At 47.9% G+C, this 14,957-nt stretch overlaps 2 protein-coding genes across 6 annotated transcripts in view; one reads left to right on the top strand and one right to left on the bottom strand.

Moving 5' to 3' along the window:
• Positions 1-14,957, bottom strand: part of LOC140065199 (ABC-type organic anion transporter ABCA8-like) — a 261,107-nt gene that overhangs the window by 187,638 nt on the left and 58,512 nt on the right. The gene's annotated exons all lie outside the window — the stretch shown is intronic.
• LOC140065200 (ATP-binding cassette sub-family A member 9-like) overlaps positions 1-14,957 on the top strand; it is a 74,850-nt gene that overhangs the window by 21,045 nt on the left and 38,848 nt on the right. For 2 of the 4 annotated variants that reach the window (XM_072112797.1, XM_072112793.1), the window contains exons 2-5: positions 6,694-6,765; positions 7,846-7,950; positions 8,094-8,301; positions 14,689-14,832. In XM_072112797.1, the coding sequence (XP_071968898.1) occupies positions 7,846-7,950; positions 8,094-8,301; positions 14,689-14,832 (457 nt within the window). In that variant the 5' untranslated portion in view covers positions 6,694-6,765. The remainder of the gene's footprint in view (positions 1-6,693; positions 6,766-7,845; positions 7,951-8,093; positions 8,302-14,688; positions 14,833-14,957) is intronic. The other 2 variants (XM_072112795.1, XM_072112794.1) reach the window with 1 other exon arrangement.

Raw genomic sequence — 14,957 nt, 5'->3', positions numbered from 1 at the left:
GACAGTCCTGTGTATGAATAGCTCCGGGCAGAGAGGTGTGCGGTGCCACTGCTCTTACAGTAAAGAATCCCTTCTATGTGTATGTATAAGCCCTATACTCTCTATAGGTAGGAGATGTCCCAGTGTTACAGTGACAGTCCTGTGTATGAATAGCTCCGGGCAGAGAGGTTTGTGGTGCCACTGCTCTTACAGTAAAGAATCCCTTCTATGTGTATGTATAAGCCCTATACTCTCTATAGGTAGGAGATGTCCCAGTGTTACAGTGACAGTCCTGTGTATGAATAGCTCCGGGCAGAGAGGTTTGTGGTGCCACTGCTCTTACAGTAAAGAATCCCTTCTATGTGTATGTATAAGCCCTATACTCTCTATAGGTAGGAGATGTCCCAGTGTTACAGTGACAGTCCTGTGTATGAATAGCTCCGGGCAGAGAGGTGTGCGGTCTCACTGCTCTTACAGTAAAGAATCCCTTCTATGTGTATGTATAAGCCCTATACTCTCTATAGGTAGGAGATTCCCCAGTGTTACAGTGACAGTCCTGTGTATGAATAGCTCCGGGCAGAGAGGTGTGTGGTGCCACTGCTCTTACAGTAAAGAATCCCTTCTATGTGTATGTATAAGCCCTATACTCTCTATAGGTAGGAGATGTCCCAGTGTTACAGTGACAGTCCTGTGTATGAATAGCTCCGGGCAGAGAGGTTTGTGGTGCCACTGCTCTTACAGTAAAGAATCCCTTCTATGTGTATGTATAAGCCCTATACTCTCTATAGGTAGGAGATGTCCCAGTGTTACAGTGACAGTCCTGTGTATGAATAGCTTCGGGCAGAGAGGTGTGTGGTGCCACTGCTCTTACAGTAAAGAATCCCTTCTATGTGTATGTATAAGCCCTATACTCTCTATAGGTAGGAGATGTCCCAGTGTTACAGTGACAGTCCTGTGTATGAATAGCTCCGGGCAGAGAGGTTTGTGGTGCCACTGCTCTTACAGTAAAGAATCCCTTCTATGTGTATGTATAAGCCCTATACTCTCTATAGGTAGGAGATGTCCCAGTGTTACAGTGACAGTCCTGTGTATGAATAGCTCCGGGCAGAGAGGTTTGTGGTGCCACTGCTCTTACAGTAAAGAATCCCTTCTATGTGTATGTATGAGCCCTATACTCTCTATAGGTAGGAGATGTCCCAGTGTTACAGTGACAGTCCTGTGTATGAATAGCTCCGGGCAGAGAGGTGTGTGGTGCCACTGCTCTTACAGTAAAGAATCCCTTCTATGTGTATGTATAAGCCCTATACTCTCTATAGGTAGGAGATTCCCCAGTGTTACAGTGACAGTCCTGTGTATGAATAGCTCCGGGCAGAGAGGTGTGTGGTGCCACTGCTCTTACAGTAAAGAATCCCTTCTATGTGTATGTATAATCCCTATACTCTCTATAGGTAGGAGATATCCCAGTGTTACAGTGACAGTCCTGTGTATGAATAGCTCCGGGCAGAGAGGTGTGCGGTGCCACTGCTCTTACAGTAAAGAATCCCTTCTATGTGTATGTATAAGCCCTATACTCTCTATAGGTAGGAGATTCCCCAGTGTTACAGTGACAGTCCTGTGTATGAATAGCTCCGGGCAGAGAGGTGTGTGGTGCCACTGCTCTTACAGTAAAGAATCCCTTCTATGTGTATGTATAATCCCTATACTCTCTATAGGTAGGAGATATCCCAGTGTTACAGTGACAGTCCTGTGTATGAATAGCTCCGGGCAGAGAGGTGTGCGGTGCCACTGCTCTTACAGTAAAGAATCCCTTCTATGTGTATGTATGAGCCCTATACTCTCTATAGGTAGGAGATGCCCCAGTGTTACAGTGACAGTCCTCTGTATGAATAGCTCCGGGCAGAGAGGTTTGTGGTGCCACTGCTCTTACAGTAAAGAATCCCTTCTATGTGTATGTATAAGCCCTATACTCTCTATAGGTAGGAGATGTCCCAGTGTTACAGTGACAGTCCTGTGTATGAATAGCTCCAGGCAGAGAGGTTTGTGGTGCCACTGCTCTTACAGTAAAGAATCCCTTCTATGTGTATGTATAAGCCCTATACTCTCTATAGGTAGGAGATGTCCCAGTGTTACAGTGACAGTCCTGTGTATGAATAGCTCCGGGCAGAGAGGTGTGTGGTGCCACTGCTCTTACAGTAAAGAATCCCTTCTATGTGTATGTATAAGCCCTATACTCTCTATAGGTAGGAGATTCCCCAGTGTTACAGTGACAGTCCTGTGTATGAATAGCTCCGGGCAGAGAGGTTTGTGGTGCCACTGCTCTTACAGTAAAGAATCCCTTCTATGTGTATGTATAAGCCCTATACTCTCTATAGGTAGGAGATGCCCCAGTGTTACAGTGACAGTCCTGTGTATGAATAGCTCCGGGCAGAGAGGTGTGCGGTGCCACTGCTCTTACAGTAAAGAATCCCTTCTATGTGTATGTATAAGCCCTATACTCTCTATAGGTAGGAGATTCCCCAGTGTTACAGTGACAGTCCTGTGTATGAATAGCTCCGGGCAGAGAGGTGTGCGGTGCCACTGCTCTTACAGTAAAGAATCCCTTCTATGTGTATGTATAAGCCCTATACTCTCTATAGAAAGGAGATGCCCCAGTGTTACAGTGACAGTCCTGTGTATGAATAGCTCCGGGCAGAGAGGTTTGTGGTGCAACTGCTCTTACAGTAAAGAATCCCTTCTATGTGTATGTATAAGCCCTATACTCTCTATAGGTAGGAGATGTCCCAGTGTTACAGTGACAGTCCTGTGTATAAATAGCTCCGGGCAGAGAGGTGTGCGGTGCCACTGCTCTTACAGTAAAGAATCCCTTCTATGTGTATGTATAAGCCCTATACTCTCTATAGGTAGGAGATGTCCTAGTGTTACAGTGACAGTCCTGTGTATGAATAGCTCCGGGCAGAGAGGTGTGCGGTCTCACTGCTCTTACAGTAAAGAATCCCTTCTATGTGTATGTATAAGCCCTATACTCTCTATAGGTAGGAGATGTCCCAGTGTAACAGTGACAGTCCTGTGTATGAATAGCTCCGGGCAGAGAGGTTTGTGGTGCCACTGCTCTTACAGTAAAGAATCCCTTCTATGTGTATGTATAAGCCCTATACTCTCTATAGGTAGGAGATGTCCCAGTGTTACAGTGACAGTCCTGTGTATGAATAGCTCCGGGCAGAGAGGTTTGTGGTGCCACTGCTCTTACAGTAAAGAATCCCTTCTATGTGTATGTATAAGCCCTATACTCTCTATAGGTAGGAGATTCCCCAGTGTTACAGTGACAGTCCTGTGTATGAATAGCTCCGGGCAGAGAGGTGTGTGGTGCCACTGCTCTTACAGTAAAGAATCCCTTCTATGTGTATGTATAAGCCATATACTCTCTATAGGTAGGAGATGTCCCAGTGTTACAGTGACAGTCCTGTGTATGAATAGCTCCGGGCAGAGAGGTTTGTGGTGCCACTGCTCTTACAGTAAAGAATCCCTTCTATGTGTATGTATAAGCCCTATACTCTCTATAGGTAGGAGATGTCCCAGTGTTACAGTGACAGTCCTGTGTATGAATAGCTCCGGGCAGAGAGGTTTGTGGTGCCACTGCTCTTACAGTAAAGAATCCCTTCTATGTGTATGTATAAGCCCTATACTCTCTATAGGTAGGAGATTCCCCAGTGTTACAGTGACAGTCCTGTGTATGAATAGCTCCGGGCAGAGAGGTTTGTGGTGCCACTGCTCTTACAGTAAAGAATCCCTTCTATGTGTATGTATAAGCCCTATACTCTCTATAGGTAGGAGATGCCCCAGTGTTACAGTGACAGTCCTGTGTATGAATAGCTCCGGGCAGAGAGGTTTGTGGTGCCACTGCTCTTACAGTAAAGAATCCCTTCTATGTGTATGTATAAGCCCTATACTCTCTATAGGTAGGAGATTCCCCAGTGTTACAGTGACAGTCCTGTGTATGAATAGCTCCGGGCAGAGAGGTGTGTGGTGCCACTGCTCTTACAGTAAAGAATCCCTTCTATGTGTATGTATAAGCCCTATACTCTCTATAGGTAGGAGATGTCCCAGTGTTACAGTGACAGTCCTGTGTATGAATAGCTCCGGGCAGAGAGGTGTGCGGTGCCACTGCTCTTACAGTAAAGAATCCCTTCTATGTGTATGTATAAGCCCTATACTCTCTATAGGTAGGAGATGCCCCAGTGTTACAGTGACAGTCCTGTGTATGAATAGCTCCGGGCAGAGAGGTTTGTGGTGCCACTGCTCTTACAGTAAAGAATCCCTTCTATGTGTATGTATAAGCCCTATACTCTCTATAGGTAGGAGATTCCCCAGTGTTACAGTGACAGTCCTGTGTATGAATAGCTCCGGGCAGAGAGGTGTGTGGTGCCACTGCTCTTACAGTAAAGAATCCCTTCTATGTGTACGTATAAGCCCTATACTCTCTATAGGTAGGAGATGTCCCAGTGTTACAGTGACAGTCCTGTGTATAAATAGCTCCGGGCAGAGAGGTTTGTGGTGCCACTGCTCTTACAGTAAAGAATCCCTTCTATGTGTATGTATAAGCCCTATACTCTCTATAGGTAGGAGATGTCCCAGTGTTACAGTGACAGTCCTGTGTATGAATAGCTCCGGGCAGAGAGGTGTGTGGTGCCACTGCTCTTACAGTAAAGAATCCCTTCTATGTGTATGTATAAGCCCTATACTCTCTATAGGTAGGAGATGTCCCAGTGTTACAGTGACAGTCCTGTGTATGAATAGCTCCGGGCAGAGAGGTTTGTGGTGCCACTGCTCTTACAGTAAAGAATCCCTTCTATGTGTATGTATGAGCCCTATACTCTCTATAGGTAGGAGATGTCCCAGTGTTACAGTGACAGTCCTGTGTATGAATAGCTCCGGGCAGAGAGGTTTGTGGTGCCACTGCTCTTACAGTAAAGAATCCCTTCTATGTGTATGTATAAGCCCTATACTCTCTATAGGTAGGAGATGTCCCAGTGTTACAGTGACAGTCCTGTGCATGAATAGCTCCGGGCAGAGAGGTGTGTGGTGCCACTGCTCTTACAGTAAAGAATCCCTTCTATGTGTATGTATAAGCCCTATACTCTCTATAGGTAGGAGATATCCCAGTGTTACAGTGACAGTCCTGTGTATGAATAGCTCCGGGCAGAGAGGTTTGTGGTGCCACTGCTCTTACAGTAAAGAATCCCTTCTATGTGTATGTATAAGCCCTATACTCTCTATAGGTAGGAGATGTCTCAGTGTTACAGTGACAGTCCTGTGTATGAATAGCTCCGGGCGGAGAGGTGTGCGGTCTCACTGCTCTTACAGTAAAGAATCCCTTCTATGTGTATGTATAAGCCCTATACTCTCTATAGGTAGGAGATGTCCCAGTGTTACAGTGACAGTCCTGTGTATGAATAGCTCCGGGCAGAGAGGTTTGTGGTGCCACTGCTCTTACAGTAAAGAATCCCTTCTATGTGTATGTATAAGCCCTATACTCTCTATAGGTAGGAGATTCCCCAGTGTTACAGTGACAGTCCTGTGTATGAATAGCTCCGGGCAGAGAGGTGTGCGGTGCCACTGCTCTTACAGTAAAGAATCCCTTCTATGTGTATGTATAAGCCCTATACTCTCTATAGGTAGGAGATGCCCCAGTGTTACAGTGACAGTCCTGTGTATGAATAGCTCCGGGCAGAGAGGTTTGTGGTGCCACTGCTCTTACAGTAAAGAATCCCTTCTATGTGTATGTATGAGCCCTATACTCTCTATAGGTAGGAGATGCCCCAGTGTTACAGTGACAGTCCTGTGTATGAATAGCTCCGGGCAGAGAGGTTTGTGGTGCCACTGCTCTTACAGTAAAGAATCCCTTCTATGTGTATGTATAAGCCCTATACTCTCTATAGGTAGGAGATGCCCCAGTGTTACAGTGACAGTCCTGTGTATGAATAGCTCCGGGCAGAGAGGTGTGTGGTGACACTGCTCTTACAGTAAAGAATCCCTTCTATGTGAATGTATGAGCCCTATACTCTCTATAGGTAGGAGATGTCCCAGTGTTACAGTGACAGTCCTGTGTATGAATAGCTCCGGGCAGAGAGGTGTGTGGTCTCACTGCTCTTACAGTAAAGAATCCCTTCTATGTGTATGTATAAGCCCTATACTCTCTATAGGTAGGAGATGTCCCAGTGTTACAGTGACAGTCCTGTGTATGAATAGCTCCGGGCAGAGAGGTGTGTGGTGCCACTGCTCTTACAGTAAAGAATCCCTTCTATGTGTATGTATAAGCCCTATACTCTCTATAGGTAGGAGATGTCCCAGTGTTACAGTGACAGTCCTGTGTATGAAAAGCTCCGGGCAGAGAGGTTTGTGGTGCCACTGCTCTTACAGTAAAGAATCCCTTCTATGTGTATGTATAAGCCCTATACTCTCTATAGGTAGGAGATATCCCAGTGTTACAGTGACAGTCCTGTGTATGAATAGCTCCGGGCAGAGAGGTTTGTGGTCTCACTGCTCTTACAGTAAAGAATCCTGATACATATATACATAGTTACTAGGTTTACCCTCATATTTTTCTTTAATGTTGCTCTTTCTGGGAATTGTCAGAGCACAAATTATAAGATAGTAGAAGCTCTCACCCTACAAGGACCGGGCTCTGTAACATCTTCCTCCTCTCTGTATCACCAGGGAGAGGCTATTTCTCAGAGGATCTGGTCACGTGACCGCTGACATCACAGCCTGATTACCTGCAGCCACATAGTAAGAGATCTCTATCCATAACAGATCAATGCTTGGACATTTTGGGGGTTTGCAGATTAGGGAGGGGCTGCACTGGGTGTGGCTACAGGGGGGGGGGGGAATAGTATTACAGTATATTATTCCCTGTATAATGTTCTCCATCTTTTAGGCTTTAGCTGGTGATTGTGAAATATCTTGGGATTTCATGTTTTGAAATCAGAAGTGGGCGGGGCTGTGACTACCTCTCACACAGGATATACAGGCAGGGGGCGGGGCCGTGACTACCTCTCACACAGGATATACAGGCAGGGGGCGGTGCTGTGACTACCTCTCACACAGGATATACAGGCAGGGGGCGGTGCTGTGACTACCTCTCACACAGGATATACAGGCAGGGGGCGGGGCTGTGACTACCTCTCACACAGGATATACAGGCAAGGGGCGGGGCCATGACTACCTCACACACAGGGTATACAGGCAGGAAGGGGCGGGGCTGTGACTACCTCTCACACACATGATATACAGGCAGGGGGCGGGGCTGTGACTACCTCTCACACAGGATATACAGGCAGGGGGCGGGGCTGTGACTACCTCTTACACAGGATATACAGGCTGGGGGCGGGGCTGTGACTACCTCTCACACAGGATATACAGGCAGGGGGCGGGGCTGTGACCTCTCACACAGGATATACAGGCAGGGGGCGGGGCTGTGACTACCTCTCACACAGGATATACAGGCAGGGGGCGGGGCTGTGACTACCTCTCACACAGGATATACAGGCAGGGGGCGGGGCTGTGACCACCTCTCACACAGGATATACAGGCAGGGGGCGGGGCTGTGACTACCTCCCACACAGGATATACAGGCAGGGGGCGGGGCTGTGACTACCTCTCACACAGGATATACAGGCAGGGGGTGGGGCTGTGACTACCTCTCACACAGGATATACAGATAGGGGGCGGGGCTGTGACTACCTCTCACACAGGATATACAGGCAGGGGGCGGGGCTGTGACTACCTCTCACACAGGATAAACAGGCAGGGGGCGGGGCTGTTTTGGTAGTGATAGATGGGAGTTATGCTTTCTCCATTATTTTGTAGATGCCCTCGGTGAAGATGATGGACCCCGGCCTGTGGCAGCAGACTTCTGCTCTTCTGTGGAAGAACCTTCTACTGATATGGAGGAGGAAATCGCAAACTGTTCTGGCAAGTTGTCAAGTCAACCACAGTATTGACTCACTGATGGTCCAATCAAGAAATATGTATGGACCCGGTGACCTCCGGTGGTGGTGGGATCCCAGGGTTGTCCTCTGAGACCTCTGTGTGATAGTTGTGTCTTCTTTCCTCAGGAGTGGCTCTACCACCTGGTGTTGGTGTTGTTGCTCTTCAGCTTGTCCTTCATGTACCATCATTCAAGCCAAAATGAACTTGTGGCCGCCGAAGAGCTCGGGCGATTGGATCAGTTTGACAGAAAGGATTTAGTATTTGGCTACGTCCGATCCACACTGGAAGTCCAGGAAATAATGCAAAAAGTTAACAAAAACGTTGCAGTCCTAGGTAAGTGAAGAGACAACTGTGGATCTGCCGATATATCTTACTGCAGGGAGAAGAGACACGTCCACGGGGGTGGGAAACTCCAGGACATGTCATCAAACCCTCAAACAGCAAAACCACAAAACTGGAGAAGATCTATATCAGATACAGTACAGGGGCACGGAGATACACACCAGTGTCTATCAGTACAGAAGAGACTCTATGATGCCTCTAGAACAGGACAGAGACATTGATGCCTCTAGAACAGGTCGGAGACAGTGATGCCTCTAGAACAGGTCGGAGACAGTGATGCCTCTAGAACAGGTCGGAGACATTGATGCCTCTAGAACAGGTCGGAGACATTGATGCCTCTAGAACAGGTCGGAGACATTGATGCCTCTAGAACAGGTCGGAGACATTGATGCCTCTAGAACAGGTCGGAGACATTGATGCCTCTAGAACAGGTCGGAGACATTGATGCCTCTAGAACAGGTCGGAGACAGTGATGCCTCTAGAACAGGTCGGAGACATTGATGCCTCTAGAACAGGTCGGAGACATTGATGCCTCTAGAACAGGTCGGAGACATTGATGCCACTAGAACAGGTTGGAGACATTGATGCCACTAGAACAGGTTGGAGACAGTGATGCCTCTAGAACAGGTTGGAGACATTGATGCCTCTAGAACAGGTCGGAGACAGTGATGCCTCTAGAACAGGTTGGAGACATTGATGCCTCTAGAACAGGTCGGAGACATTGATGCCTCCAGAACAGGTCGGAGACATTGATGCCTCTAGAACAGGTCGGAGACATTGATGCCTCTAGAACAGGTCGGAGACATTGATGCCTCTAGAACAGGTCGGAGACAGTGATTCCACTAGAACAGGTCGGAGACAGTGATGCCTCTAGAACAGTTTGGAAGCTTTGATGCCTCTAGAACAGGTCGGAGACAGTGATGCCTCTAGGAAAGAGAATAGATGCAAGAGATAGGGACAAGAGAAATATTGATTGATGACTCCTAAGAAAGGATAGACATTGATAACTCTAGAACAGGACTGATATAGATACTGATTTCCAGGACCACCACTATGAATTTCAATGGCCTCCCTTCCTTGTACATATTGGTTTCCCGGGTTATATTGAGACAATCACAGGCAGCGCTGGGCTGTAAAGATACTGTGGCCTCATCAACAATCTACAGTTTAATATGATTTAGGTTTAGAAATATAAGAAAACTTCTTTCCCAGAAATTATAAATATAACTAGACACATGGGGACCAAGCTTACTACACAGATACAGCACCAGCACCTAGATTACTACTAAGGAACAGCACAGAACCAAGATTGCCTCACAGATATGTTACTATATAGACATGTTTCCACTTTACTGTATAATGCTGTATATACACACGTTTCCAGAACCAAGATAACTACACAGATACAGGACCAGTACCAAGATTACTACATAGATACAGGACTAGAACCAAGGATACTACAAACAGACAGCCTTATACTGCCTCAGATCTGTCACTGTGTTTTATAATAATAAGGATGAGGGGGGACACATGAGCTTACAGTCTATGAGGATGAGGGGGGACACACGAGCTTACAGTCTATGAGGATGAGAGGGTGACACAAGAGCTTACAGTCTATGAGGATGAGGGGGTGACACAAGAGCTTACAGTCTATGAGGATGAGGGGGACACAAGAGCTTACAGTCTATGAGGATGAGGGGGACACAAGAGCTTACAGTCTATGAGGATGAGGGGGACACAAGAGCTTACAGTCTATGAGGATGAGGGGAGGACACAAGAGCTTACAGTCTATGAGGATGAGGGGGGACACAAGAGCTTACAGTCTATGAGGATGAGGGGGTGACACAAGAGCTTACAGTCTATAAGGATGAGGGAGTGACACAAGAGCTTACAGTCTATGAGGATGAGGGGACACACAAGAGCTTACAGTCTATGAGGATGAGGGGAGGACACAAGAGCTTACAGTCTATGAGGATGAGGGAGGACACAAGAGCTTACAGTCTATGAGGATGAGGGGGACACAAGAGCTTACAGTCTATGAGGATGAGGGAGTAACACAAGAGCTTACAGTCTATGAGGATGAGGGGGACACAAGAGCTTACAGTCTATGAGGATGAGGAGGTGACACAGGAGCTTACAGTCTATTAGGATGAGGGGTGACACAAGAGCTTACGGTCTATGAGGATGAGGGGGGCACAAGAGCTTACAGTCTATGAGGATGAGGGGTGACACAAGAGCTTACAGTCTATGAGGATGAGGGGGGACACAAGAGCTTACAGACTATAAGAATGAGGGAGTGACACAAGAGCTTACAGTCTATGAGGATGAGGGGGTGACACAAGAGCTTACAGTCTATGAGGATGAGGGAGGACACAATAGCTTACAGTCTATGAGGATGAGGGGGGACACAAGAGCTTACAGTCTATGAGGATGAGGGGAGGACACAAGAGCTTACAGTCTATGAGGATGAGGGGGACACAAGAGCTTACAGTCTATGAGGATGAGGGAGTAACACAAGAGCTTACAGTCTATGAGGATGAGGGGGACACAAGAGCTTACAGTCTATGAGGATGAGGGGGGACACAAGAGCTTACAGTCTATAAGGATGAGGGAGTGACACAAGAGCTTACAGTCTATGAGGATGAGGGAGGACACAAGAGCTTACAGTCTATGAGGATGAGGGGGACACAAGAGCTTACAGTCTATGAGGATGAGGGGGGACACAAGAGCTTACAGTCTATAAGGATGAGGGAGTGACACAAGAGCTTACAGTCTATGAGGATGAGGGAGGACACAAGAGCTTACAGTCTATGAGGATGAGGGGGTGACACAAGAGCTTACAGTCTATGAGGATGAGGGTGACACAAGAGCTTACAGTCTATGAGGATGAGGGGGAGACACAAGACCTTACAGTCTATGAGGATGAGGGGTGACACAAGAGCTTACAGTCTATGAGGATGAGGGGGTGACACAAGAGCTTACAGTCTATGAGGATGAGGGGGTGACACAAGAGCTTACAGTCTATGAGGATGAGAGGGTGACACAAGAGCTTATAGTCTATGAGAATGAGGGGGACACACGAGCTTACAGTCTATGAGGATGAGGGGGGGACACAAGAGCTTACAGTCTATGAGGATGAGGGGGGACACAAGAGCTTACAGTCTATGAGGATGAGGTGGTGACACAAGAGCTTACAGTCTATGAGGATGAGGGGTGACACAAGAGCTTACAGTCTATGAGGATGAGGGGGGGACACAAGAGCTTACAGTCTATGAGGATGAGGGGGGACACACGAGCTTACAGTCTATGAGGATGAGAGGGTGACACAAGAGCTTACAGTCTATGAGGATGAGAGGGTGACACAAGAGCTTACAGTCTATGAGGATGAGGGGAGGACACAAGAGCTTACAGTCTATGAGGATGAGGGGGGACACAAGAGCTTACAGTCTATGAGGATGAGGGGTGACACAAGAGCTTACAGTCTATGAGGATGAGGGGGTGACACAAGAGCTTACAGTCTATGAGGATGAGGGGGTGACACAAGAGCTTACAGTCTATGAGGATGAGGTGGTGACACAAGAGCTTACAGTCTATGAGGATGAGGGGGACACAAGAGCTTACAGTCTATGAGGATGAGAGGGTGACACAAGAGCTTACAGTCTATGAGGATGAGAGGGTGACACAAGAGCTTACAGTCTATGAGGATGAGGGGAGGACACAAGAGCTTACAGTCTATGAGGATGAGGGGGGACACAAGAGCTTACAGTCTATGAGGATGAGGGGTGACACAAGAGCTTACAGTCTATGAGGATGAGAGGGTGACACAAGAGCTTACAGTCTATGAGGATGAGGGGAGGACACAAGAGCTTACAGTCTATGAGGATGAGGGGGAGACACAAGAGCTTACAGTCTATGAGGATGAGAAGGTGACACAAGAGCTTACAGTCTATGAGGATGAGAGGGTGACACAAGAGCTTACAGTCTATGAGGATGAGGGGAGGACACAAGAGCTTACAGTCTATGAGGATGAGGGGGAGACACAAGAGCTTACAGTCTATGAGGATGAGGGGGAGACACAAGAGCTTACAGTCTATGAGGATGAGAAGGTGACACAAGAGCTTACAGTCTATGAGGATGAGGGGTGACACAAGAGCTTACAGTCTATGAGGATGAGGGGGTGACACAAGAGCTTACAGTCTATGAGGATGAGAGGGAGACACAAGAGCTTACAGTCTATGAGGATGAGGGGGTGACACAAGAGCTTACAGTCTATGAGGATGAGGGGGTGACACAAGAGCTTACAGTCTATGAGGATGAGGGGGTGACACAAGAGCTTACAGTCTATGAGGATGAGGGTTTGACACAAGAGCTTACAGTCTATGAGGATGAGGGGGGACACAAGAGCTTACAGTCTATGAGGATGAGGGAGGACACAAGAGCTTACAGTCTATGAGGAGGGGGGTGACACAAGAGCTTACAGTCTATGAGGATGAGGGGGTGACACAAGAGCTTACAGTCTATGAGGATGAGAGGGGGACACAAGAGCTTACACTCTATGAGGAGGGGGGTGACACAAGAGCTTACAGTCTATGAGGATGAGGGGGTGACACAAGAGCTTACAGTCTATGAGGATGAGGGGGTGACACAAGAGCTTACAGTCTATGAGGATGAGGGTGTGACACAAGAGCTTACAGTCTATGAGGATGAGGGGGGACACAAGAGCTTACAGTCTATGAGGATGAGGGAGGACACAAGAGCTTACAGTCTATGAGGAGGGGGGTGACACAAGAGCTTACAGTCTATGAGGATGAGGGGGTGACACAAGAGCTTACAGTCTATGAGGATGAGAGGGGGACACAAGAGCTTACACTCTATGAGGAGGGGGGTGACACAAGAGCTTACAGTCTATGAGGATGAGGGGGTGACACAAGAGCTTACAGTCTATGAGGATGAGGGGGTGACACAAGAGCTTACAGTCTATGAGGATGCGGGGGAGGACACAAGAGCTTACAGTCTATGAGGATGAGGGGACACACAAGAGCTTACAGTCTATGAGGATGAGGGGACACACAAGAGCTTACAGTCTATGAGGATGAGGGAGGACACAAGAGCTTACAGTCTATGAGGATGAGGGGGTGACACAAGAGCTTACAGTCTATGAGGATGAGGGGGGACACAAGAGCTTACAGTCTATGAGGATGAGGGAGGACACAAGAGCTTACAGTCTATGAGGAGGGGGGTGACACAAGAGCTTACAGTCTATGAGGATGAGGGGGTGACACAAGAGCTTACAGTCTATGAGGATGAGGGGACACACAAGAGCTTACAGTCTATGAGGATGAGGGAGGACACAAGAGCTTACAGTCTATGAGGATGAGGGGGTGACACAAGAGCTTACAGTCTATGAGGATGAGGGGGGACACAAGAGCTTACAGTCTATGAGGATGAGGGAGGACACAAGAGCTTACAGTCTATGAGGAGGGGGGTGACACAAGAGCTTACAGTCTATGAGGATGAGGGGGTGACACAAGAGCTTACAGTCTATGAGGATGAGAGGGGGACACAAGAGCTTACACTCTATGAGGAGGGGGGTGACACAAGAGCTTACAGTCTATGAGGATGAGGGGGTGACACAAGAGCTTACAGACTATAAGGATGAGAGGGGGACACAAGAGCTTACAGTCTATGAGGATGAGGGGGTGACACAAGAGCTTACAGTCTATGAGGATGAGGGGGTGACACAAGAGCTTACAGACTATAAGGATGAGAGGGTGACACAAGAGGTTGTATAATAATGGTTTTTGGGACTTGCGCAGCCTGCGCTGGGATTGTGTCGCACGCGATCGAATTTTGGTGCTGCTTCCATGTGGCAGAGATCGGGGGCCGTGCCGTTGGACGATCCGACTGATTCGGACTGAGCGCGGGATTTAACTTTCAAGCCCTCTGTGAACTCCAGCCTCTCGGCTCCCCCGCCTCTCGGTGTACCCCCATGCCGATGGCGCTCCTGCTGCTGTCTCTAGATCTGGACATATAAATAGCTCAGTACAGGACAAAGACATTGATGCATCGAGAACAGGACAGACTCCCTATTCACACTAACCTGTGCCGCTCACTCTGCCCCCCCATAGAGAAACATGGCGCACGTTGCCGTATTCCAGGGAAAGATGGTACACTGCACCGTACGGCCATTGCCGGCTTATGGTGGACGTATATCCAACGTATATATGTCGGCTGTATATATGTCCCCCAATGGCCGTGTGAATGCAGCCCAGGATGGCAATGGCATGTGGTGAAATCTCTGACAACCTCTTTACTATGTAAGTCACCTTATACAACAGATCGGACCAGTTACAGGATGCCCTGTAATTCCTCTTCTAGGAATAAAACTTCAAGAATTCCCCAATGAGGAGCAGATGCTGCAGAACACCGTGGGGGCGGCAGTGGTTTTCGACAATACATTTAAGTATTATATCAGGTACCAGATGAACGTTTCCAGCCCAAACGACAACACCAAGGACAATGGTAAGTGTCATCCCCATCACATGACCTTGTTGTAGGAGGAGCAGTAGCTGCCGGACCTGGCCAATGAGTGATGGGGTTCCCTGCATCCCCAGAGGTAAGACTGAATTTTTATCCCAATCCAAAAT

The sequence above is a fragment of the Engystomops pustulosus genome, chromosome 6 (assembly GCF_040894005.1).
Source record: "Engystomops pustulosus chromosome 6, aEngPut4.maternal, whole genome shotgun sequence".
NCBI classification, from domain to species: Eukaryota; Metazoa; Chordata; class Amphibia; order Anura; family Leptodactylidae; genus Engystomops; species Engystomops pustulosus.
This window is presented reverse-complemented; position numbering and strand designations above follow the sequence as displayed.